The 25,263-nt window shown below is 50.9% G+C and overlaps 4 protein-coding genes and 2 non-coding genes across 8 annotated transcripts in view; 2 read left to right on the top strand and 4 right to left on the bottom strand.

Annotated features, from left to right (window-relative positions):
• Positions 1-342: 342 nt before the first annotated feature.
• Positions 343-6,047, bottom strand: CX3CL1 (C-X3-C motif chemokine ligand 1). The gene is made up of 3 exons (XM_072346444.1): positions 5,546-6,047; positions 2,931-3,051; positions 343-2,608 (listed from the first exon to the last, which is right to left on the bottom strand). The coding sequence occupies exons 1-3, from the start codon at positions 5,601-5,603 to the stop codon at positions 1,552-1,554; spliced, it is 1,236 nt and encodes a 411-aa protein (XP_072202545.1). The 5' UTR covers positions 5,604-6,047; the 3' UTR covers positions 343-1,551.
• A 4,194-nt stretch (positions 6,048-10,241) lies between these two features.
• TRNAL-CAG (transfer RNA leucine (anticodon CAG)) lies at positions 10,242-10,324 on the top strand. Its single transcript has one exon. It is a non-coding gene; the product is annotated as a tRNA-Leu (tRNA).
• A 132-nt stretch (positions 10,325-10,456) lies between these two features.
• TRNAL-CAG (transfer RNA leucine (anticodon CAG)) lies at positions 10,457-10,539 on the bottom strand. Its single transcript has one exon. It is a non-coding gene; the product is annotated as a tRNA-Leu (tRNA).
• A 91-nt stretch (positions 10,540-10,630) lies between these two features.
• PLLP (plasmolipin) lies at positions 10,631-13,067 on the top strand. 2 transcript variants are annotated; one of them, XM_072346442.1, is made up of 4 exons: positions 10,631-10,817; positions 11,576-11,749; positions 12,346-12,465; positions 12,543-13,067. In XM_072346442.1, exons 1-4 carry the CDS (start codon positions 10,689-10,691, stop codon positions 12,654-12,656), a joined length of 537 nt encoding a protein of 178 aa, XP_072202543.1. In that variant the 5' UTR covers positions 10,631-10,688; the 3' UTR covers positions 12,657-13,067. The 2 variants fall into 2 exon arrangements, with proteins under 2 accessions (XP_072202543.1, XP_072202544.1); XM_072346443.1 differs by lacking the exon at positions 10,631-10,817 and adding an exon at positions 11,229-11,383.
• A 301-nt stretch (positions 13,068-13,368) lies between these two features.
• Positions 13,369-20,492, bottom strand: ARL2BP (ARF like GTPase 2 binding protein). The gene is made up of 6 exons (XM_072346350.1): positions 20,230-20,492; positions 18,315-18,376; positions 17,526-17,632; positions 17,253-17,338; positions 16,294-16,390; positions 13,369-15,652 (listed from the first exon to the last, which is right to left on the bottom strand). Exons 1-6 carry the CDS (start codon positions 20,265-20,267, stop codon positions 15,575-15,577), a joined length of 468 nt encoding a protein of 155 aa, XP_072202451.1. The 5' UTR covers positions 20,268-20,492; the 3' UTR covers positions 13,369-15,574.
• A 223-nt stretch (positions 20,493-20,715) lies between these two features.
• The window catches only part of RSPRY1 (ring finger and SPRY domain containing 1), a 30,388-nt gene continuing 25,840 nt past the window's right edge, over positions 20,716-25,263 (bottom strand). For both annotated transcript variants that reach the window (XM_072346805.1, XM_072346807.1), the window contains 2 exons: positions 23,860-23,964; positions 20,716-23,250 (listed from right to left, as the gene is read on the bottom strand). In XM_072346805.1, the coding sequence (XP_072202906.1) occupies positions 23,154-23,250; positions 23,860-23,964 (202 nt within the window). In that variant the 3' untranslated portion in view covers positions 20,716-23,153. The remainder of the gene's footprint in view (positions 23,251-23,859; positions 23,965-25,263) is intronic.

The raw sequence follows: 25,263 nt of genomic DNA, 5'->3' as shown, positions 1-25,263 counted from the left end.
ATGCTGCCTTGTGGCTCCATGCATTCAGTCACCAGACTGCCCTGTCCCAGCGCAAGCCACATCCAGTCGGTGCGTGGGAAGTGTTTTATCGCTGTCTGCCTACGAACTCATTCATTTATGCAGCCTCCCCTTTGTCTAATAACAGAAGAGGAAAAAAAAAAACCCATTCTTTCCACAGAGCTCCTTACCCTCCGAATGACCCTCCTGTCCTGGTGATTCAGCAGGGGAAGTTCTGGAGGATGTTCCCCACGTGCCGCTGCTGGCAGTGCAGCAGTGAGGGGCAGGATGCAGGAGCAGCACTGGCCTGGGGGACATCCTCACCAGCTCTGGTCTGAACCTCCTCAGGTTTTTAACATTAAGAACTTTATTATCGTTACTACTACAAAAATACAATACAAATCTCATTCGCATCCCTTCAGACGGACTCAATACACAAACAGATCGGAGCTGACAGCAGAACATAAGGAGCCTCCTGGAGCCTGTCCCCCACAAGCAGGGCTCCTGCCTGCCACGGGTTGGGATCTGCCCCTGTCACAGCCTCAGCCCACAGGTGAAATCCTGCCCAGCACTGTGCCCTGGGCAAGGAGCAGGATGGGAACAGCTGGTCTGGAGGGAGGAAGGCTATAGTAAAGCATGTCAGCTCCATTTGCTGGAGTGCCTGGACCTGCATGGGGCCCTGCATGCACGGACATGAACAAGCCAGATCAGCCCAGCAAGACAACAGACACAGTGTTCTCCAGTGTTCCCAGCATTGTACACACTCTGCAGTGCTCCACCAGCAAGGCCAGCAGGTGATGTGCATAGTATTAGTTAAATGAGGGCTTTCAGGAGCTGGCCATGAATAAAAGATAAAGCTTTACACACAGCAATGTCTAGATGTGTGAAAATGAGAAACAATTTAGGTTAAAAAAACCCTCCTTTGGTACGGTAACAGCACTCACATTGCCTGCTGATGTACACAGGTATATACATACAATGTCTGAAAGCTGGATGACCTCTGCTGGTTCTAGCCGTTAAATACCCAGTTAAATGGAGTGTTTAACCAGCCCAAGGAGAGGCAGCACCCAGCTTAGTGCCAGCATCATTTAGGTCTGACAGAGCAGCCAACTGAAGTGCAAAGAAAGAAGCAACTGAAAGTTTCTGAGTGCAGACTCGGTGCTTTGGTGCTGGTTTTGCTCACAGTGGCAGAGCCCAAAGTCCAGCAGAGGGGGGTGAGTGGGTGGGCACCAAGCTGCTCAGCCGGGGGATGATGAAATGTGGGAAAATCCCCAACGTTTGTTCTGCCCACTGCTTGGCAAGCAGCCCCCAGCACAGCAACATCCTTTCTACAGAACAGTGCCAGAGAAAGGAACAGCCCATCTGTTCCTAAAACGTTGCCATTGGCCAATGAGAACTCAGGTTATATCTGTATTTTTTTGGACGCTCTGCTCTGATAAAGCTCTCAGCTTTCTTAGGAACTGCCCTGTGCTGTTCACCAGGCCAGCAGCAGTGTAGCCTTCCTTCAGCAGCACACACATGTTCTAGGCCAAAAACGTCCCTGCCATACAGCGTTCAGATCACTTCCATCCGATAGACGTTGTCGTGCTGTCCCTCCTTCAGGTAGAGCAAACCTTCGACCATTTCTCTTGATGTTGTTTCTGGTCTGACTCTGAATTTTGTGTACAGCCATACAGCTGCGACACCACAAGCCATCAGCCCACCCGCCAGGGCGACAGGGATGACAAAGTGCATTTGGGACCCTGACAAGGAGCTGAGTGCAGGTGAGTCGCTTGGGCTTCTTGTAGCCTGTGGTCTGGCTTGGCCTGAGAACATTTGAGTGGTGAAAACTAACGTATCTGGGGGGCCTTGTTTTCCTAAGGGCAATAAATGATCCGACGTCCCAGTACCAAATGCAGAGGAACTGAAATTATTGCTGGCATGGACATAAAGACTTTTGTCTATGGCAGCTGTGGGGTTTTGAGTAGGAGCTGGAGCAGCCTCTGGTGTGGATGGGGCCATGCTGACCTCTGTGCTCTTTAGGGTGGAGGGGAGAGCTGAACTAAAACTCCTTGAAGCTGTGCCTGATGTGCTGCCTCTTGCACTGACTGGGTCCAGGGGGTTATTTGTACGAAGACCAGGATGGTCCAGTCCTTTGGGAATGGATGCAGGCTCCAAGTTTGAGGTAGAAGTTGTGCTTTGAACATCACCCACACCATCTGTAGTATGTCCTGCGGGTTCTTCTTTGCCATCAGAGCCGTGCGCAGGAGCTGTGGGGTATGGGGTGGGTTGGCCTTCAGAGTGCGTAGCAGCTCCCGATGTCACAGGAGATGGCCCTGCAGAGAAGTGCATGGTGTCCTGCATGGCTGGGGTGGGTTTGCTGGTCTCCTCTGTGCTGGCAGCAGGAACGGGTGCCTCTGGAGCTGCAGAGGCTGGAGGTGGAGTTGGTACTCGGAGAGCAGTTTGCTTGTGGAAGAAGCCAGGCTCTTCGGGTACTGCTGCTGCAGAAGTGTCAGGCTGTGGAAGCAGGGATGCTGCCGAGGCTTTTTCCTGGTCCAGTTTCTTCATGACCTTCTTCACCCAGTTCTCATTTGGATCTGCACAAATTTCTTTGAGCTTCTTTGTAGTAAATCTGAAATGAACATAAAAAGAGCTCACTCACTAGGGAAGGATAAGAGCGCCTCAGGTTATCAGGGTGGTACAGAAAGCATTGGGGCAGGAATGCTGAGCAGCACTGACTCTCTCGAGCCCCTTCCATCAGGTTTATTGGTTATTTCTGGGGAGGGCAGATCTCACGTGAATCAGCAAAGGCTGAACACGACTCAGAGGTGAAAGGCTTTTGGTCACAGTCACCAGCAGCTCCTTGCTCTCAAGCAAGGATATCTGATGGCAGCGTTTCTATTTACTCAGCTGGGGAGGGAATCCATTGAGGCCCACAGACAGAAGCTGCTTACATGATGGATTGTTTGGAGCACTGGGGTTCAGTTCTGCGGTAGCTCTTTATTTGTCTCTCATCAATGGCACGGTGGAAAGAGCCACACCATTTCGAACACTTCAGAGGTGCTTTGGGTTGCCCTGAAATAAAACATTCGGCATGTTAAACGTTGGCTTTTCATTAGGCACACCAAGCAGTCCCTCTCAAGGGCAAAGGAATCTCAAGCTCGTCATGGAAGCTTCCAATCCCTGATAAAATGAGACATATTGATCCCACAAGAGCCATGATAGATCAGTCATATGATACCTAGGAAAAAGGGAAAGGGAGAAAGGGAAGGGGAGAAAGGGAAGGGGAGAAAGGGAAGGGGAGAAAGGGAAGGGGAGAAAGGGAAAGGGAGAAAGGGAAAGGGAGAAAGGGAAAGGGAGAAAGGGAAAGGGAGAAAGGGAAAGGGAGAAAGGGAAAGGGAGAAAGGGAAAGGGAGAAAGGGAAAGGGAAGGGGAGAAAGGGAAAAGGGAAAGCATTGTCCAAACAATGAGGCTCTTGGAACACCATTGCAGCTTGCCCAGGGCTAGGAGCCAATGGGACCTTCCCCCTTTGGTGAAACAATAGGAGCACATTTGGTGCCCAGAAGATGCATTTCTCTACCCTGCAGTGACCTGCTCTATCACTAGGAGGCTCTCAGTGCAAGTCAGAGGGCAGTTCTTATTGTCCTGTTCTTATCTGGATTACTCACATCTCTTTCCACTGTGGGGTTTCCCCTCCTAGCAAGCATCCTGCAGCTCTGAATGCTGCTGTAAAGAAAAGCTGCAGAGAAAGAGTGCTTGTGCCAAAGCTACGTTGCTCCCCCAGCCTTTATCTGCGTGGGGATACGGTCCCAGCAGCCCAGCTTCAAAGCCACAGCACTTTCACCAAACATCTGCTCTCTATTTCCAAAGGAAAACACAGTTTTCATGTGTTTCAAGTGTAAAAACATCCCCCCCTTGTCTGACACGGGGGTGAAGGCAGCCCCACCACCGGGGAGAACGCAGCCATGCCAAGAACAGGCGCCTGCCAAGCGAGTGGATGTTGCACAACGCAGCGAGATGTTTCTGCTCTCATGGGGGAACCAGGCTTAGAAACAGAGCTCCTCATTTATCCCAGCGCCCTGCACAGATTGGAGCCGGGGTTTGGTTCACACGCTCACACGCTCTCTGCAAAATGTCATCGGTTGATTTTCCTAATGGATTTGGTGAACTTAGTGAAGTTCAGTTGGGAACGACACCAGCACGGGGTGTGAGAAGCAGCACCGCTCCAGGAACGGCCCCAGCTCTTCTGGTTACAAAGAAATCACGAGCAAGCACTCCTGCTGCCCTTCTGCAGGAGCATGTTTCAACCTCTGCACCTCTAAAGCAAAGCCCTTTGTTCAGCCTCTAACATCTTCTGTGGCACCTTAAGGTCAAGAATACCTGCTTGCTAAGCACGCAGGAATGACTGTGTTCCCAGTTAAGTCTCATTACCCACGGCACGCGCTGCTGCTGGCTTCTCATTTCAGAGCTCCATTTAATGACTCACGAAGGTTGTAAAAGACCACTCAGCTCCCTAAGCCTGACCCCATCTCCACCGTGTCCCCTGCCCAGTCTCCTCAGTGCCACATCCCCATGGCTCTGGGACACCTCCTGGGATCACAACTCCCCCACCTCCCCGGGCAGCTGTGCCGCTGCCTGACCAGTGATGCACGAGGGCCTGATCCATCCCACATGGACTGATTTTCTGATGGCTTCCCACTTCTGACCTGGGTCAGCCCTGGAGAACCTGCCTGAAGGGGTGAGGAGAGGACGGAGCTCCACACCCAGCTGCTCTCCTGGCTGTCCTTGTTCCTCCTATCTGGTGGCAGCAGGGCACACACCTCAGTAAGGGCTCTGTCTCCTTCTGTGTCCATCCCTTTAACCTGGGCAAAGTCTAAGTTTTGCTGGCACTGCCAACAAGTCTCCTGGCAATCTGCCCCGCTCTGTTTGTTTAGCACTCATTGCTCTGCACGTAGACAACTCACACCGAGACCAACCCGACTATAACTCTGCCCATCTCCCCTCAGCCCTCCAACACCCCGCTGCACACTGAGATCTTCACACGGCCAACAGGAGAGTGTCCGACCTGTGCAAGCATGGCCACACACCTGTGAACATCCTAAAGGCCGGTGCAGGCAGACAGACAGACTGACAGATCCCATTCTCAGGCAGGTTGCTGCCCCCAATGGCACGTCCCTGGGGCTCTGCTCTACTCTTTACTGCAGACCAGAGAGCCCCCAGTGTTCCCCCAGCCACCCTCAGAAACAACAAAAGCCATCAGCGGGGCCGCAAGGGCTTCCTTGCACTGAGGCTGGATGCTTCCCCAACAGCTTCCTACCCAGCCTGTTCCTGCCACAGGATTTCCCAAGCCAAGGAAGGAGCCTTCATGCCTGTAACCTGATCCAGCGCTGACTTCCCGGCTGTGTACAACCCTCTGGCCCCATGCTCTAACATCCCCAGTCCCCTGTGTAAAGTCAGAATCCCTCCGCAAAGCCACAGACCCCTGCATGAAACCACAGGCCCCTTTATGAAGTCACAGTCCCCTTCCAGCTCTCGTGGGAAGCCCGAGGCTTGGACCCAGAGCTCTCACCTCCAGCCAGGCACAAGACCCTCAGTGCAAACAGGATCTGGAGAGAAGCAGCCCTCATGTTCCCGTGGTTGGCAGCAGGAGGGGTACACGGAGAAGGACGGTGGGTGATGAGTTTCACTCCCGGCCGCCTACAGCATCCTCTGCATCGATGCAGCTGCAGCAGCTCATTCCAGGAGCACGAAGCCCTGACGGGACTCCAGCTGCTATTTAGCTCCTCCGCACACGTGTGACGACAGGCAGGAGGCGGAGGAAGAGCCAGGCAGGGAAGGAATAGTGCTCATGCTGTGGAATGGGACAGCAGCTGGAATTCCCCGATGAGGTGACAGCTTTTTCCAGCTCCTTGGCAACGGCTCAAGGAGCAGAGCTGGCCGCTCGCATGGCTCTCACCCAATGCCCATAGGGTTGCAGAGCTCTCTCCAACTCCAACTGGTAAATCTCACTTTGTTCACTCCGAAGGCAAAAGCAGCCCTTCCTTTTCTGCAGCAGCATCCGCCCTTGGGACAAAAAAAAAACCCCGGTGTTTGCTAATTGCTTTCACAATTCATCAGCTAATCTGATGACCCAGACGGCCTCCTGGGACACCCGAGCAGCCAGAGCTGCAGCAGAAAGGCAGTGCCTCTCCAAGGACTCACTGGGCTCACTGCCCGCCGTGTGCTGGTCCATGCAGCCCAAAGCTTTGGTAGAAGGCAAGTTATCAGCCATTGGGGTCTTGCTGACGGTCTGGGGGCTTCCCAGCACCAGGTCTGCTGTTGACATGCCAGCGCTGTGCTCACATCCTGCACCTTTGCTTTCTCTTTCGTATCAAATCCCAGATGAACACGGAAGGTTTTTTCCCCCTGGCCAACTCGCACAGCTGAAAAACGAAGATAAGGTTACGATTGAGCCAGTGTGGCTGTGCTTGTTCAAAAGCCCTTCCCAGTGATTTCTCTGGGCTGCCGGAGATCTGAGCTCCCCCGCTGTGGGAAATTCCAGTCATTTCAGTTAAGGATTTGATTCCAGAATAGAGTAAAACCCCCCCAAAGTTTCCATAAAAAGAACTGTTAAAACTTTGGGTAAGAAATTCCAGCCTCCCAAATTAGCCTTGTTTATACCGGACGTATGTCGAGCTTACGTGCATTCAGTTAAGGCTGCAGTTGATCTGTGTTGCTACAGGCAGAGCAGGGCATGCCCTGTTTGCCAGGCTCCTGCCCTAACTGTGTTTTCTCAGCCTTACTGGAAACTTTTATTCCAGGAAATGGCATTGCCTGAGGCTGCTTCTGCTGCACAGGTATTGCCCTCCGTGCTGGGTAAAACCAAGGAGAGGCTCCAGGAGCTGCTGGAACCCACGAGGTTTTTCTATGGGAACCAGTGATAAACAACAGGCTTTGTCCTGATCTCTGTTCAGGGTCTCAGGATGATTTTAGTTATGATGGAAATGGCCTGTCCAAGTTCGATTGCTTTCACTCGTTTTAGTTTTGCTTTAGTTTATGGCAACAGCAAGTGGATTATCCAGTGTGGGCAGTGCCCAGCTGTGAGCACGGGCTGCAGTGCTCAAGCAACGGAGCAAAACCCTGTGAGCCATTAAGGGCAGCTTCCAGGAAAACCAAGGGTAGGAGATGTGAGCAGCTGCACTACAAAGATGCATGGAAACGAAACCAAATAGATGAGGGCTGAGGAGAAAGGGAGCCCATTGGGAACACCGTGTCTTTCCAGTGCCAGCTGCAGCCATTTCTTCCTTAGGGTGGCTGGAAGGGGACTTCCTTGGGTCACCCCTAACATGCAGGAGCACAAGGAAAGGGTCACAGAACACCCTCAGCACATTTGCTGCTGATCCAAAACGGCTGCCCTGACCCACCAAAAGGCCACGCAGCCATTCAACAAGAGCAGGACAGGTTCCTCTCTGCCCGACTCACCAGTCTGATAAGGTTCAGTGTGAGCAAGAGGAGGGTTCTGCACGTAGGGGGGGATCACAGAGTCATGGGGGCTGGAAAACACCTCTAAGATCATCCAGTCCAACCAGCCACCTACCACCAGTATTGCCACCAAACCACACCACTCAGAGCCATATCTGTGCAGTTCCCGACCACCCCAAGGCACGGTGACTCCCTCACCTCCCTGGGCAGCTGTTCTGGTGCCTCACTGCTCTCCTGAGGAGTTTTTCCTACTGTCCAGCCTGAAAACAGAGGAATAACCACATGCATCAGTACAGGTTGGGGGTGATGAAGGAGCTGGATGAGGTGGTGGCCAGCAGGGTGCCTTTGTGGTCAAGAAAGCCAATGGAATCTCCTGGAGTACGTCAAGAAAAGAGCGACCAGCAGGGCAAGGAAGGGCCTTGTTCTTTTGTTCTTTGTTCTTTATGACCACAAAGGCAGATGAAAAAAGGAGAACCAGATCCCAAGCTCATGTGGGACACAGCACTGACGTGACTGCCCCCGGCACAGCTGATAGCAGCCTTCTGCAAACAGGACCTGCGCTCAGCAGAAGGCACAAGCTGGGGCCAGCACCGCAGGTCTGCGTTGCACAAGGCTACAAAGCAGCAAGCTGGAGCACCCAAAGGTGTTGTCAGCTTGGGTCGCTGCCAGGGCTGTTCATCTTGGAGGAGGAAGGTCCTTAATCTGATCTGAAACGCAGCCAAGGAAAAGCCACAAACACTTGTGTGCATGTGCTGCTCAGTGCAGACGGGGTCGTGCACAGTGCCCCAGCGCTCCCCACCCACTGCAGCTCTGCCTCAGTTGCTCACAAGCGTAACGCTGGAGCTGTGTGTAGGCCCTGAGGCTCTCTGCAGCCAATGGAAGATGTGAGTCATGCAGGGGATTTACCACAGACACACAAAGCACTGCGACCCTACAAAACAAGAGAACAAGAGCCGCATCCAAAACAAACAGGAAACCATGGAAGAATGTCGTCCTTCTCCTTCAGGCTGGGTCCTGTTGGGAATCCAGGCTCCTTGGCTACTGCTGGTACTGCCCGCTGCTCTCGTGGGTTTGTTTTCCTGGAAATCACGTGCAATAGGAGAAGGGTGAAGCCAGGGAACCTGAAAGGCTGTAAGTAACCTGAGAGAGAGCCCAGTGCTGATCAGGTGATGATTCCCATCCATCCAGGAGCACCTCCAGAGCGGCTCTTCCAGGTTGAACCAGAGCAGGGGGGCCCAGCAGCTCCAGTAGCAGTTATTTACAGCATCCTTTGCAGTTCATGGTTCCCCATCGATGTCCTAGCAGCTTGCTGGAGAGCAGAACACAGCTGCTGGGAGATTCTTCATGCTGCAGAGGAGACAGCCCAAAGGGAGGCACTGAGCCAGGGGTGAGGAGAGTCCCCAGTCCTCCACCAGAAAGCGATGGAGAAGATGTTATTCCACAACACTCCTTAGCAAAACAGGCTCACTAGCACTGCAGCGCCCTGACATACAATTAGAGAATCATTAAGGTTGGAAATCTAGGATCATCGAGTCTAACCATGAGCCCCATCCCCACCACGCTCACTAATGATGTTGGTTTGCACAGGGATATTTTAAGGTCCTCTTCCCTACGTAAACAGCAGCCCTCACCGCTGCATTGTTCAGCCACGTTCCACGAGCACTTTGTGCTGTAAGGAGCCCATTGAAGTCCTCAGTTTGGAGAGGCCACATTGGTGCTGTCACTGTGTGACCCTGGGGTGCTCCAGGACCGACCACACAACCTCACAACTCCTGGCCAAGGCAACTCAGGGAACAAATGGCTCCTTAGGGCCCAAGGCCTCTCACTGTGGAGATACCCTCATCCTACGCCTGGCGTAGAGCTCTTGAGCCATTACTGTAACACTTGAGAGCTCAATCCAGACAGTGCTCGGCCCCGCAAAGCCGACTTGTCTCCCGTTAAAGGAAGCAGCAGGAAATGGGGAACAGCTGTGTGGGGCTGTCTGCGCTCAGCATCTTTGCACAGCAGCTCCTCTTTGGGAAGTATCAACCACGGCGGGGGCTGGGTTTAGATTTACAAGGAATCGTTTTACTTGGAAAATGCCAGCTTGTAAAATTAGCAGAGAACAGCAAAGAAGCCTTCGCTTCTCCAAACACAGCGACTTCCTCCTTCCTTGTAACAGACGGCAGCTCTGGATAGCGGCACAGCGGGCAAAGAGCTGATGCTGCTTTGCACCCCCAGCCACCACCAGCCCTGCACCCACAGCAAAGGGAGCTGGGAGCCCCTCCTCCCCTCAGCCCACCCCCCTGCAGAAGGCGCTGCGTTGCCACGCTGGGTGCACAGCAGGGACTGCCTGTGTCTGCGCTGGGGGGCGCACAAACAAACAGGCACGCACTCGTGTTCTTCCAGAACAGAAAAGCCTCTTGTCCCCATGCAGGAAGCCGTTCCCTGCCGCGGGAGGTGAGGAAAGCTCTCCTGAGGCTGCGTGGCTTGATGGCACAGGTTAAAACAAAAGGCGAGCGAGGAAAGGGACGCCGGGACTCAGCTAGGACTTGCCTGAGCAGATCAGAGCTTGGCTGCTGCTGGGCACATAGAGAAGCCTTGAGAGCCCTGATGTCGCAATGCTGTTTGTAGCTGCAGGCCACAAAGGCAGAGTATCTACAGAGCTGGCATAACGGCAGCACCCGATATCTCCAGAGCAGCAGTCCTGCACCGCTGCACCAGGAGAGCAGCAGTCCTGCACTGCAGCCGGGAGGGGGGCGGCTGCCGGTGGGCGGCCCAGCAGCGCCGTTCTGTAGCACGTTGTGAGCGCCGTGCGTAACGCTGTCAGGATGGCCGAGCGGTCTAAGGCGCTGCGTTCAGGTCGCAGTCTCCCCTGGAGGCGTGGGTTCGAATCCCACTTCTGACAAGTCGCATCGTTTTGCGCTGCGCGCTCCGCTTTTTTTTCTTTCCCTCTCCTCGTTCCCCCTGCGCGTTTTTTTGCGCCTCTCCCGCAGCGGCGCTAAAAAGGAGCGGGCGGGAGCCGCGCAAAACGGAACGCTGTCAGAAGTGGGATTCGAACCCACGCCTCCAGGGGAGACTGCGACCTGAACGCAGCGCCTTAGACCGCTCGGCCATCCTGACCCGCCGGCCGAGCCGCCGCCATTCGCTTCCTTACCGTGTCGCTGCGACGCGGCGCCGCCCCGACGGGGCGGACCGGGCTGCGGGGGGAGCTTCCCCGGGGGCCGCCCCGCCGGCTGCGCTGAGAGCGGCCCCAGCCCGGCGCTCGCGGCATGGCGGGGCTGCCCGGAGCCGCGGGGACACGGAGCGCCAACCCGGGAGCCGCCGCCGCTCTGCCCTCCCCGCGCCTCGACGAAGCGTTCCTGTGCTCGCCGCTCGGGGGGCTGATGGGGGCCCAGGCCGTGAGTAGCGGGGGGAAGGGGAGCGCGGCGCTGGTGGGGGACGCGGTGACATCCTTCCAGCGTCACCTGCGTGGCTCCGCGCTGCTCCGGCTTTAAGCTCCCGTGCGAGGCTGGGACACGAGGAGTGCGAAGGGTGGGCGAGGGATGGGATGGAGCTCCACAACGCTCCTCTCCAGGGGTTCCTGCTCTAATTCCTCCTGCAGCACAGCGGGGCTTTCCCTATCCCCATTTCTCCCAAACGAGGGTTAAAAATAGATGCAAAAGAAAAGACGGCATTGTCCGGACTGAAACAACAGCAGCTGAGCAGCAGGAGCATGTGTGCGGCAGGACAAAGGCCGCTGTGTCCCCTGCATGACAATGAGGGACGCAGACATCACAGCTCCTCTGCTCTTGGCTGAGCTCATGGGAGAGCCGTGGGTGCAGCCCCAGCGGCGCCGGGGTGAGGATGGGGTTGAGATGAGACCGACCGGAGCACCGCGGGCAGCTGTGCAGGAGAGATGTGGGGCTGTTGGAGCTCATCCACAGGAGGGGCACAAAAACGACCCGAGGGATGGAGCTCCTACTCTGTAAGGACAGGCTAAGAGCTGGGCTTGTGCAGTCTGGAGAGGAGAAGGCTGTGGGGAGTCCTAAGCAGCCTTTCAGTAGCTAAAAGGGGGGGCACAGGCTCTTTGATCAGGGTCTGTTGTGATGGGAACAAAGGGAAAATGGTTTCAGGCTACAAGAGGGGAGATTCAGGCTTCCCCCTGCCTGTTCTGCAGGTGCTCGGCCTCCTGGTGTGGGCTCTGATTGCTGACACCACCTACCACCTCCACGCAGCGTACGGCTGGGTGCTGTTTGTGTCCATCTTCCTCTGGGTGATGACGGTCCTGCTCTTTGTGATGTACCTCCTGCAGCTCCCCATGAAGTTCTACATGGTCCCCTGGTCCCTCATGGTACGTACACTGGGTTTGCTCCCAGGGTGAGGGGCTGGGCCCTTTTCCACTGGTTCTCCTTGGAAAAGAGGAGAAATATGGGGTCAGACCAGCTAGGTGACTACAGAGCCAGAAGCCCATCTCCACCACCATGCATTGGTGGCACCAGGTGGCACCATGCTGTGATGCCAAGTGGGAAACCTCCACGTAGCCCATTTCTCATACCCAAATATGTGATCATGTGCCTTTGGGGCTCCCCAGTAATTGAACCATGAGAACGAGCCTAACTGTTGAGAAAAGAGCTCTCAGATGCCCCAGTCCAACCCCAGCCCCCCCCCCACTGTGCCCACTGACCACGTCCTTCAGCACCTCATCTCCACGTTGCTTGACCACCCCCATGGCTGGTGACTCCCCATTCCCCTGACCTGTCAGCTTCCTGCTGCTCCTCATCTCTGCCCACGTTGGAGTGCACTCAGACCTGGGGAGCACCCTGAGCTGACTCTTTGCACCAGGCTGGTGCTCAAGTCTTTCTCTTTTGGAAGAGCCCTACACAGCTGCCCCAGAGTTGGGCTGCTGGGTGATCCCAGATCTCCTCACCTCCCCTTTGCCTTCTGCAGCTGATGATCTTCAATGCGGTGGCAACCGTTCTGTACATCGCCGCGTTCGTCACGAGCTCGGTAGCCGTGCGTCCCACCTCGTGGCGCCAATGGGATTACAACAGGAGAGCTGCCGCCTCCGTAAGTACGGCCGGATGGGCTGTGCCTGAGCTCCCGGCTCTGCTCGCTCACACAACACCGCTCTGCTCCTCTTCCAGTTCTTCGCCGGCCTCGTGATGCTCACCTATGGGGCCACCACCTTCCTCAGCTTCCGTGCCTGGAAAGGACTCGGCAGCAACGCAGCCACCAGCCAGGCTGCCAGCCGCGCCTGAGCCCGCCGCTGGGAGCTCTCGGGCCGCCAGCAGCGGCGCTGTCCGTGGTGCTGCAGAGCCGCCGATCGGCGCTGCGCCCGGAGCCACCGCGAGATGCTGCGGGCTCAGCGAGGCTGAAGGTGCTGGCGGTCCTCACGCGGTGCACAGGAGCCAGCTGCTCCCTGGAACGGTTGTACCGAGAGGGCTCACCCCACTGGGAACGTTGCTCTAGTACTAACACTCACTAAACCAAGCCCACGTGGCTGCCTGTGGTCATGGCACGGATGCGGTGTAAATAACTGCAGTTAACTTCTGTCAGGTGGGGCAGAGCTGGAGGATGAAGCCAGCCGAGAAAGAAGTCTAAGCTGTTATCACACTGATCTTAAAACAAGTCAAAGCCCAGTTTTATGCTTTAAATAAACACCTTCCTAAATCAACAATTCCTGTCTGTTTGCTCAACCCCCGCCGCTGTCAACAGATCCTGCTTCTGTTCTCTGATGTCCAGCCACTCAACACTCTCCTTCACATCCTTCTGGTACCGGCTAGGAAGTCTATATCACCTGGTTTTCATCTATTTACAGCCAGCTACTCTCTACATTTATCACACATGGTGTTAGCACAGGTAAAGTTGCCCACAGCACAACTTGTGTCCAGAGGCGGGCGCAGTAAGTTTAAGTACATCAATGAAAGGTTAGGACTCTTAAGGAATGAAGTCAGACTTGCACACACATAGTCCAGCGCAGATAGAGATTTAATCTCTTAAAAGACCTTTGCCTAGTGGAAAAGGCACCGAACCGGAGCCTGGTCTCAGCGTGTCATAGAGAAACACCAAACCACAGAGAACAGCCAGGACACAGCAGGCAGGGCCGGATCCGGGCAGCTCCACCCAAAGCAGGGGAGGCTTTGGTGCAAATTTGCACCGTCTAAAATTGCAATGAAAAAGGAGCAACAACACAACTGAACTGCGAGTTGGTATCAGCAAGCCTAAGCACTTACAAAGAGCACGAATGTTCATGTTGGGGCTGTTCACAGCCAAATAATACAGAGGTCAACCACATCCCCACCTCACAACCAAACCACCTCGTCAACCCCCTACTTACCAAATGAATCCGTCTGAAAATGCACAACAGGCAATTTGTGAGTTAAGAAAGCAAAACAGCACAGACCCCCCAGCAGCAGGAAGTGAGGAACCGTGGTGACTTTGCCATCCAGTAAACTGAGATAGAAAACCTATCCAAATACGAACCTGCCCAACGCTACGTGTCCCATCTGAAATTACAACAAGCTTTGCTTAAAACACAACCACCTCCTGCTGGGAAGTAACTGTCTGGGTACCCACTCAGAACGCTGTTACCTCACATAATTATCCAGAGCAATTGCAGCAGGTGTTTGTTTGGTTTCGTCCCAGTTAAAACTAAGAAGGGAAATTCTGGTTTTCGTTAGGAATTAAGCTCAACAATCCACAATTCAAACATTCCTATGGGGTTTCTTTTAAAATATGGTAAAACCTTAAAAAGGTCAGAGTTAACCAAAGAGCTCCTCTCCATGCATGAATGGCAGCACAAGGTCTTTGATACCTCCAATTTTAACCTCAGGATTCAAAAGGGAACGCAGCTGCATCTTGTTTGGATTAGTTACTACCCGATGTTCCTATTTTTCCCCCTCTGGTAACAGCCACCTCAGAGCATTGTCCCGCTTGCTTCTTACCCCTGCATGCTGACCGTGCTTGAAGGAGAAGCCTGCACAGCCCAGGGTCCTCACTGCTGCTCAAATAAACTACCTCATTTCAGCAATCAAACCCCAGCACTGCTGCGGTGACTGGCAGAAGCCAACAGCAGCAGGATTTCATCTCTTTTGTCCTGGCTGGAGGCTTTTCTCCCTGCAAAGCAGGCTGCACTTCTGCTCTGCCCAAGTCCTCACTGGGTGACAGCTACTGGCTGCACCGGCAGGGAACACTCAGTGCTCTGCAGCACCAGCAGCCTGCTTCTGTCTGCTCTCATGCTTTTTAGACACACGTTGCCTGAGCGTGTCATTAAGCAGCAGATTAACACGTCTGACAGCATAAGAGCAGAGGGTCCCTCTGCCTCCAAATACATTTTAATTCCAACTGTCAAGGCAGAAGCAGCTGGGGTTTGGTAGCAGGCTTATGGCTACAGCCCCACTACAAGCACTCCTGAGCTGCTTCACTAACACTAACAGCTAAAAGCAAACATGTTTTAAACAGCATGCAGTCAATGACTCGGTGGTGAACAGGTCTGTGCCCAACGTACCCTCGAGCTTACAGCTGTGCCACTGCCAAGCAGAAAGAAACTGCATAGAGAGGTTTCAGTTATTTTCTCAGTGTAGAACAGCTGAACCAAAGCAAATCAGAACTTTGCCCCTTAAGGATGAGACTGACTTAAGCCAACGAGCAGACAGATTTGCACGCTAACACATCAGTCCTCACCGAGCAGACAAACAGCCTCAGGCTAAAACACCTACATATGGAAACATACACTTCTGTTACAAAGCTGTAATATCAGATTAAAGGTTAAAAAAGGCATGTACGCATTCAGACCTGCCCGAGAGCTGGACAGACACACTCTTTGTGCATTGCCTTCTTGATTCTTTAATGTTCTGCCTTCAGGGATGATGACTGAGATGCCAACCCCCCCAAAAAACACATACAGTTCTATTTATCGTCCTCTCAGCACAAGGAGTTTCTCTGTAACAGAACGGTGGGCAAATACTGTGTATTTAAAATACAATTACTCCAGGAGGACTCAAGTTTTCTTCTTCCGTGGCCATTGAATACCAGCAAGTTTCAGGCATCTGAAGGCATTGTCTGAGAGAGTTTTCATCACATAAAAGCACCTTGATTCTTGTGACCTTTTGTGTTTCAATGTCCCAGTGAAAGCAGTGGCACTCAAGTGAAGAAGGAAAGCAGTGCACCGACTGTTCTAGGAGGAGACGGATGATTTGTTTAGGGATGTCACCACTAAACCACCACTTAAATCCAGACTTCGACCTTCTTTCTCCTAGAAACGTCAAAAAAAAAAAGAAGAAATCCTTAATGCTGCTTTCAAATACACAAGTTTTTAAGTTCAAAAGATGGAACGTGCAATTCATGCCCTGTTTGTCAAACCAATGTAAGAACGACACGTTACCTGAGCATCTAAGCACACAGTTTGCTGTGAGACTTGAAAAATCCTTAGCAGAGCATTTGTCCTTTCTTTTTTCCCCCCATTTCCTCATCCCCACAACCAAACCTCAGCAAGAGGCAGTGCAGAAGCTGGATTTAGCACCTGTGTGTCGCTGTGCACCCAGCTCACAGCAGCATCTTGCTTACCTGGGATTGAGAACACCCTGGCAGTACTGTGGGAACTGGGGATATACAGCTCCTGTGGGTTCACCTTTTGTCTCCAAAGTGGAACCCCCAGCTGAAACTACTCCTGCTGCTGAGACACACATTGTCTCCTCAACCTGTCCCCGGGGAGTTACAGGGGTGCAGCTTGAGTTTAAACAGCCACGCAATTAAGCTCTTTTCTTTTGGTCCCATATAACCAGTGAATGAATGCTGTTGCCCACTGTGGTGACATTGCCTTTGGTGCTCTCAGGCAGAGCTATGCAGAAATGACAGCCATCACGCCAATGAAAACAAACAAGGTGACATACTTACAGCTCTGTAATCCAAGAACATTTCCTTGAAAGCCAGGAAATCAGTAAATGTGAGAAGCATATCAAATATATCACCTGCCATTTCATCCTTGTGCTGTCTGCAGAGAGAAGAAGTTGAGGAATGAGAAAACCATGTGTTCAGTTCTTCTTACGAGGTCAAAAGTGGTGCCAAGACTCGTTCAAAACTTGAACGAGAATATTACTGGCCTCTCATAAAGCCAAACTTGAGGCAAACATTACCTTGCAGCATTACCAATGGTTATATAATGTATACATTAAAATATGGTCTAAACACAAGAGAGTTTAGAGTAAGAGCACCAGCTTCTTTGGTTTCCAAAGGCTGATGTGCAAGTCAGAAGAATTCACATTCAGCCAGCACTTGTTCCAGCTATTCTAACATAGAGAAATACTGCAAGTTGACGGATCCAGAGCTGTTAATGGAGCTATTCACTTGAATGAGCCTTTAGTAGATGGCACATACCTGCACAGGTAACACAAAAGCCTTACTGCTGTTAGGCTGGGGGATGCTACTGAGTGGGAATTCAAAGCTTTCTGGACCCAAACCTTTAGAACTGAGCTTAGATCCTAGAGAGGCCCTGCTAAGATTAAAGGATACAGCCCCCAGAGTCACCAAGCATAACAAAAACAAATCTGGAAGTTAAGGAATGGGAAAGTCTGTATTTAAACAGGTTCAAAGCAAAACAAGCTTTGAGTAGGAGTGGTTGTGGGTTTGCTTGTTGTGTTTACCAGCAATCCAGGCAGAAAATGGTTTTAAAACATATTTCAGTATAATATTCCAGGAATTTAGAGTAGCCGTGCCCTACTACTATTATCATTGTTGTTAAGTGGGAGCTTCTTTCTCAAGGGAGAACTGTGAACAGCTAAATTCAAATCTAGATAGAAGAACTGAGACACGTACAACCCTCCCTCCCCACAGCAACAGCAAAGCAGAAGACTTACTGCAAAGACATTGTGAAAGCAGTCATATCAAAGCCAGGAATCCGATCGAGCAATTTTTCCTCAATGTATTTCTCAATTAAGGAGATCTTAAAAGAAAATACACAAAGGTCAATCAATCAAAAAGCAACAAAAGAAAACACAATGAGGAATCCCCCACCTTCCCCCCCCTCTGAGTGAACCCAGCAAGTTACAGAAGGAAGAATGCAAGGCCTGACATTGGCCTTAGTAAAATCAAAGAGTGATCCATATGAGGGATAAGAAGAAGTATCTTACATATTCATTAAATATAGAAGTGTAGATGAGCTTGTTTTCTTCTGAGTCATCAAACTCCTGGTAGTGCTTCTCCATAAAAGTCCTCTGTATGGACTGGAAGTCATCATCTGGACCACAACAAAAACGCATCATCTAGTTAGGAGTTGAGTCATTCTTTTCACAACAGAAATCCCACTGTCACCGGTCCTCTGCTTCCCTGTGGCAGCCACCAGCCTGGCACACATACAGGCAGTCACACCACAAGCACAGCTGCTGCTGCTGGGCCACATCCTGGCCCATCTGTGAGAGGACAGAGGGAGCAGCTCCAGCTGAGGGAGCGCATCACCCGGGCAGCGGCACATCGCTGTGTTTTGGCAGCAGCTCTGCCCTCAGGATGGAATTGGAATTCGATTGTCTTGCTACAGCTTCTCAAACAGTATCAGCAAGACTGTCAGACTGTCAGCTACTGAAGGCTTTTTTCCCAGTTGTTCAGATGAATAAGGCAATTTACCACCAAACTCAACACAACAGGCATGCTGCACACCTCTTGGTTAAGCTGAGAGCTCACGATTGCCTCCGCTCACATAGTACAAGATTGGCTCTACTGAACAGTCTTACCACTGACAAGTTCTGCCACACTGCAGACTGCTGCTGTGCAAACAGCATAGAAAATACTTTCCTGTACATTATTTTAATGCAGGGATGATGAGGAGAAAGGAAAGAGAGCTCCCAGGAGCAGGCAGAGGGCAGACTGGCTGTGTGCATGCAGCATTTTTAGCACCCATCTCGTTGCCTGCTTGCTGAGCTTACCCATGATGATATCCTCCAGGTACCCAACGATGGCATCAAACTCCGCATCAGATGGGGAGGAGCTGAAAGCACAAAAGGTGGTACCACATAAATACACATTTCAACGACAGGAAAAATAAACCTTAGACATGTTAAGGAAAGGTCAAGTACAAACAAGCTCAGTAAACTTAAGCAAACACAATTTGCTACTGTCAACCTAGATAATACTCCATTAGACCAATGAGACTGCTCTGTGGGATTTTCATTAGGCATCTATAATGTTTTCCTAATTAAAAAGTTGTTTTCCTGGCATTACTGTTAAGTAATTCCAGTCCGGATGCAAAAAGAATAAGAAGAGCATCGCTGTAACACCAAATTAAACATTTCCTGTGCCACAAATCCAGGCTCCTACCACAACATTTCCTTCTGTTCTTTTTCTTGCATAACTCAACATGGTGACCACAAAACTCTAGATGCCATTTTGCAGCACTTGGTCTTGTGGAGCTGCTTAATAAATACATGCATTATTTCACTATAGAAACTTAAATGCTTTTCCCGATGCGTGCTACACACAAAGGGCAGAGCCTCACAAGGTGCTTCTGTGATAAGTAGATGTTAAGCGTTGTTATTGATCTGAACACACCCAGAGAAGGAACTTCTGGCAGCAACATTTCAGGACTCTGCTAATTTTCTTGTTCAGACACAACAGCTATAAGCAGAGCAGAACTCCTTTAGACTGTGCTGCTATCAGCCCACCAGAACGAAGCCAAGCGCAGTTTAACTGTTCATCCCTAGGGCTCACCCTGACCAGAAAAAACAAAGATATTCAAGTAAAGAATGCGTCTGATCACCAGGTTGTGTTCCAGCAACATCTGTGAGCTGTTAAAGCTTAGAAGATGAGGTAGGGGAAGCCCAGCAAAGCTGAATGCATGCACTCCCACCAGAGGGCACAGCTTGTCCAGAAGAGGAGCTCACACAGGACAGCAGCAGCTCTGCACTCCTTGAGCATCGCCTTTCTGACTTCAAGCAACAGGGCTTCTCATTTCACACTGCTATGCAAGGAGACCTTGCTATGGATCGTTTGCTTTTCTTTCTTCCTCTCTCTCCCAGTGAACACTACCACCATTTTTAGAGGCTTTACCAGCTAATATTTCATAGCTTGTTCTATTAATTTAAGGCAGGTTCAGCTTGTGGAGCACATCACCCAACTGTAGCTGTTCCACACCAGCAGCGATTGCATCTCTCTCTACACCACACCTACACCTGCACATCTCAAACACACACACACTCACAGACCCCACGGTTTAAGCACAACAAGGTTGGCACAACCTGTGCTGCTGTAGCAGCCCCAAGGGCCTGTGTGTCCTTGAGGTGTAATAAATAAATGAATCTGAAGGAGTGAGAGAAGCAGAGCCACGCACCCCCTTCAGCCTTAGCTTTAGGTGAAGCGCAGGCCAGGAAGTATAAGGTGAGCCTTAACACCCACCCATGTAAAATTCAGCTATGTCATAGGAAAACAGAACGGTTGGGCTGGGAGGGACCTTAAAGCCCACCCAGTCCCAAGCCCTACTGTTGGCACACACATCTCTTATGGATCAGGCTGCCCAAGGCTCCGTGCAGCCTGACCCTGAGCACCCACAGCTCTCAGGGGCTCAGTGCCCTCACGGTGTGGAGCCCTATAAACCCCCACTCATTTAGTTTAAAGCCATTCCTCGTGCAGCAGTTACTGCAATGGCCATCAGGCGCTGCTCAGTGCATGAAGTTTGGACTCCATCTCGATGGATGCTGCTCCCTCCCAGGGCTCTGCACTGCTCTGTGCCCTTGTCCACCCAAAGGGCAGCGTGACACACGTTAACTCCTGCATTAAACTCCTATTAAGATGCTTTAAGCAGGAAATAGCTTATGCTGGACCTGATGCAGAGCGGAGCATACTTACACGGCTACACCGAAGTTCTCCTCCTCTGAGGTCTCCATCCCTCCAGCATCACGTGCCCGGAGCACAGACAACGTGCCGTACCGCAGCTGGCCGCTCTCCTCCTCCTCGTGACCAAAGTACTGAGCAGTCACACACGGTGAGGCGTTAATTGAACATTAATTAAGCCAGACGGACCGCAGGGACCCCCTGAGGCACACTCAGGCCCTGTCCCCCCCGGCTCCCCCCAAGGCCACCGCCCCCCGGCCAGGCCGTTACCTTGGAAACGCTTCCTTCCGGCCCGGCCGCAGCCAATCGTAGAGCAGAAACGGCCACAGAAGTCCCGCCCACACACTAGGAAGAGCCAATGGGAGAAGGGGCGCGCCGCCATGGCAGGCCGCGAAGCGGGGATTGGGAAGGGGGGGGTCCCGTCTTCCCTCACAGCTGAGGCCGTAACCCCAACTAACCCCAACTCCCAACACAAGCAGAAGCACAAAGAAAACCCCGACAAACACTCTTCAAGACGTTTTATTTTCGAACAGACGGCTGTGCCACGCTCCACTGCGCCCCTTCTTGGGTTTCCCACCCCTCAGAGCCCCACAGCAAGCACCCGCTTCACACAGGACACCCCCCTTATGGCGGATGGCAGCAGAAAGCCAGCCCCATCTACAGCCTTTCCATAGGTGAAATGCATAGGACAGTCCTCTGCAACACAGCTCCTTCGGGTGCTGCCGGCTCCCTCTGAGGCATTCGGGTCTCCTTGTCTAGAAAGCACACAGGCACTCAGACCCACGTCCACAAAGGCACCTGGGCTATTTGGACCCCTATGTTTCACTTGGACACCTAGACACCTCTGTGGGCCTGGGAGCCTCTCATACAGCACTTGGTGCTGATCAGGATTCCCAGGCACATGGGGGAGTTTTACCTCGGTTAATCCTGGGAACCCAAAGCCTTGAGTTGGCTGCATCTATTAAGGCAGAGTCCGAAGCGGTTCTGTCCCACTTCTTCCTCTACAGCACGCTTCGTATCTTTGTGCCTATCACTGCAATTGGAAGCATCTGGAATTTCAGCTCTATAGATTCCGAACGGCAGAATGGCAAAGTGGAGAACACCTGAACTTTGCGGAGTACAGTCCACGAGGACATGAGGTGCCCCAGGCACCTATTTGCCATCCTGACCTTCATCACGACAGCTGGAAGATAATTCACATTTCAGCAAGAAGAACAACCCTCGCTCCACTCCTGATTCAGTCTGTAGTTGGGGAAAAAAAAAGGCTCAACAAGAAAACGATGCACAGAACTTTCCTAGGGAACCCCTTATATGTGAGGCTCAGAGGGACATTTCATCCCTCAAACCCCCCGTCTCCTCCTCTGGATTAGACTCAGCACCCTTGAGTTAGGGAAGGCAGAATGTGAGAGGAACTGCCAGACAGCTCGACTGTGGGACCTGTGTGCAGTGCTCTCTGCTCCGAGGTCAGCAGGAAGCAAAAGTACTCGGCGTGAGGAATACAGCTCAGCTTTCCTAACAAAGATGGTAAAATACACGGAGAATAAAACAGCTCACAGCATGAGAATTCGCTACAACAGTCTCCTCTACTGAACCGCTGCCAAGAAGTGGGATGGTGATGGTGTAAATTCAGTACCAATTAGTAGAGTTCTACTATATATCCCAATCATTTAAATAAAAAGCAACCTGTACGAGTCTTGGAAGAGAGAGTTATACAACCTCGGTGCAAAACAAGCAGAACTCCACTGACTTTTGTGCTACTTCACCAACTGAACCCTGATTCCTTGTAGAAACCAAACGAAGTGGTCAAAAGCTGCCACCGAAACACATCCTCAAAACACAGAAACATCACAAACGTGTAACTCGAGTGGAGCAGCCATTTCCCCCCTATGTGATCCCGACCGAAAACACAAAGTGTGGCCCCAAACCTGCTCAGAGCAGGACTGACACACGGCAAGCAAGGTGCGTTTCTAAAGAGTTACAGAAGACCAAACTTGTTATCCAAGTAACATTTCCCCCCACCCCTTCAAATACACTGGCCCAGAATTCTTCTCTACGCCTTTAAGTTAGCTCAATATTTTCCAAAGTGAACACAACCTTCCAAAACGACACTAATTAAAAAAAGATGTTTGCAGATACCTTAAAAAATACCCAGAATATCAAATTAATTCCAGTCCGGCGTTATAATTAGTTAAGAATTACCTCAGGAAAATTATATCCTCACAGAAAAAAAAACCAACCCAAACAAACAACGGTGGATATTGAAGTTAAAAGCATCAGAAACGTTATGTACTTGAAAATACCACCGATCTTTGAGCAGTTAAAAACAAATCTGAATTTTCTTTGGAATCACCGAGTTATTAAAAGGTGAATTGCTCTACGGTCTCCACACTGTCCTTTCAGATCAGTCTGTGTACAGATCAAGTCTTGGAGCAGTTGGATATCCACTGTTGGAAGATAATAGTCTCTGACCAGCAGGAGGCTACATTGAACAAGAAACATTGGCGTTCTTTTTTAGCACTGACTTCTGCCCAAAAGAGAGACTTTGGAGCATGAGACAGAACGGCCCTGCTTTAGGAGATATTTCCTTTCTGAAATGCATTGTATGTGTGCTTCCAGTGCAAATTTTTTCAGCACTTGAGACAGGCGAGAAGGAAAAGGGGAGGAAGAGAGACGCTCTCCTATGCTCTTGCTTGGAGGAACCAATAGCCATAACGTACCAAACTACCAGCTTTCCTTCCTGTTGAAACCACTTCCTGCTGCTGGCAACCTGAAATAGCTTATTAAGGATTTCATTTGTTTTTAAGATAATCAGCTTACAGTTTAGCATGAAATCTGGCCATGGCTACGGTTCTATGTGCGTAAAGATTGGTTAGAGATGCTTTCCCCTTTCTGTATTGGTTGGAGTTCATTAGAAACAAGTCTGTAGTACTTCACGTGTGTCATGAAATGTGAGAAATCTGTCTGACTCGGGTCTGTATTTCCTGTCGACACAAAGGGCAGGTCTCCAGTTGCAAGGCACACTCCATGCACAGGTCACTGGAGGAGAAAGAAAGAAAGTTAAAGTCTGGATTTTACAGCATTTATAAATATTTACCAAACTAAAAAGCAGTAAAAATCAAAGTCAACAGCTTATTTAGCCTGATTAAATAAAAAGAGGCAATCAAGGTAAGTCTTTCAGTGTGGAGATCAGGGCTGCAAGTCAGGTGTTGTGGATCCACACACTCTGAGAGGAGCTCGTCCTGCATCTTACAGACCTGGAGCTGCTGGTGCAGACTGTCAGGATCACACCTGTAGGCTACTGAGAATCACAGCATAATTACGGTTGGAAAAGACCTCTAAGATCATTGCGTCCAACCACCTTGGGCTACTTCAATGTAGGAAAGTACCAGGTGCCACAGCATTAATCACAGTGCTGCCCCATTTTTATCTCTTGTAGAAATTTGTGACTTCAGATGATCGACTTATTGAAGTCAATTATTATACACTCCTCACATGATAAAACACATAAAACGATGAGTTATTGCTTCCTTTGTGCTCTGAAGTCAATCAAGATAAGCAGGGACTGTATCTGACCTCACCTAAGATACGTCAAGCACAGCCCCTGTTTCTTGGTTGACTTTTTGCATTAAGGGTAAGAATTTTTACCTGTGTCCACACGGCCTGAGTTCTGTGTCTGCGACCTCATCACAGCAAAGCGTGCAGCAGTTCTCCCTGATGCTCACTTGCTTCAGCAAAGCCAGGCGCCTGTGTCTGAAAAAGAGAGACGTATCCCTCACGTTAGTTGGGCTCTAAACTAGTTGGAGCACTGCATCAAGACCAACACAACACGTGCTCGTGCTACTCAACACCGATAAACATCGATAAAATCTACAGCACAAAAAAACCACTTAAAAACATCCAGAGTGGTTCTGAGCAGCCTTTGTTCCCTCGTTCTGGTCTGTCACAAAGGGATAAAGAGGGTTAGGTTACAGTTCCAGGCCTCACAGCTGAACGTTTCCATTAAAGTATCGTGTACGTGTATTTTCAAGAGGAAAATAGCACCCACCCTCCAACAAAGCCTGGAAACCCTGTAATGCTGTAACACAGTTCAGAAGAACACAGATTGAAAAGAGAACTGACAGCCTACTATGGCAAATGCCACAAGAGAAGACAATCTACGCTCCCTGCACATACATACATCCAATTACTTACATATATGTATATGTATATATACACACATAAACCTGAAAGATTATAGTTATACACAACATTGACATATAGAGAGGTATGCATATGCAGACAGGTGAACACACGTTAAAAACAATCATGTTATCACCAGGAAAGTCACTTTTGATCAAGTAAGTTTATAAAAGAAGTCCATACAATGTTTCAGGCCAGCAGGTGAAATCAGAGCAGGCTGGCAGAGCTCCCACCTTAGCTGAAATATGACGTTATAGATTTGGAATGCTTGCTACAAGAGAAAGCCGGATGGTGGCAATATGCAGTACCCAGCCCAGGCTGCACACTGCATCCATTACAGCCAGCACAACCCCACAGGGATCTATGTTAACCCCTGTGATGGTTGGTAAGTGCCCCACTTTGGGTCTTAGCCCTTTTTCCAACTCCCTGTTAGGATCAAAGCCATCTTGTAGATGATGATTGGCATAACAGCTACCAAATAGTTCAGATGGTGTAAACTAACATCATCCCCTCCGCACAAAGAGCAGCAGTGTCCAATGCTGAATGGAGCCTTTCAGTGCTATCGCATAGTGAGTAGCTGCCCACACAGGAGGTGAATATCTCCAGCAGACAGCAACAGGAAGCCAGTTTCTCCTCTTTCTGTACAGCTTTTGTGACAACCAAAGCCTCATTCTTGCAGCTACTGTGAGGCCAGGGCCACAGTAACACCAGTGCCATCACACCCAATCAGCAGCTCCTTACAGCACACAGCCACAAGCTGCCAAAGTCCTCGTCTGGAGTATGAAACTGTTATGACACCTGCGGTGAAAAAGGGCTGACGAGGACGATAACGAACAGATCACCTTAATGAGCTAAATCAGACTCTCACTT

Source organism: Excalfactoria chinensis, chromosome 11 (assembly GCF_039878825.1).
Source record: "Excalfactoria chinensis isolate bCotChi1 chromosome 11, bCotChi1.hap2, whole genome shotgun sequence".
Classification (NCBI taxonomy): domain Eukaryota; kingdom Metazoa; phylum Chordata; class Aves; order Galliformes; family Phasianidae; genus Excalfactoria; species Excalfactoria chinensis.
Note: the sequence above shows the minus strand (reverse complement) of the source record. Positions and strands in the feature narration are given on the sequence as shown.

Excerpts from the sequence above, each read along its gene's own strand:
- CX3CL1 (XM_072346444.1), bottom strand. The coding sequence starts at position 5,603 with ATGAGGGCTGCTTCTCTCCAGATCCTGTTTGCACTGAGGGTCTTGTGC. Across the intron at positions 3,052-5,545 it reads GGTCTTGTGCCTGGCTGGAG|GGCAACCCAAAGCACCTCTG; the intron begins GTGAGAGCTCTG and ends GTTTTATTTCAG. Across the intron at positions 2,609-2,930 it reads TGCTCCAAACAATCCATCAT|ATTTACTACAAAGAAGCTCA; the intron begins GTAAGCAGCTTC and ends TGTTCATTTCAG.
- PLLP (XM_072346442.1), top strand. The coding sequence starts at position 10,689 with ATGGCGGGGCTGCCCGGAGCCGCGGGGACACGGAGCGCCAACCCGGGA. Across the intron at positions 11,750-12,345 it reads TGGTCCCCTGGTCCCTCATG|CTGATGATCTTCAATGCGGT; the intron begins GTACGTACACTG and ends TGCCTTCTGCAG. Across the intron at positions 12,466-12,542 it reads ACAGGAGAGCTGCCGCCTCC|TTCTTCGCCGGCCTCGTGAT; the intron begins GTAAGTACGGCC and ends CTCCTCTTCCAG.
- ARL2BP (XM_072346350.1), bottom strand. The coding sequence starts at position 20,267 with ATGGAGACCTCAGAGGAGGAGAACTTCGGTGTAGCCGT. Across the intron at positions 16,391-17,252 it reads GCTTTCACAATGTCTTTGCA|ACAGCACAAGGATGAAATGG; the intron begins GTAAGTCTTCTG and ends TTCTCTCTGCAG. Across the intron at positions 15,653-16,293 it reads TGTTCTTGGATTACAGAGCT|GAGAAAGAAGGTCGAAGTCT; the intron begins GTAAGTATGTCA and ends TGACGTTTCTAG.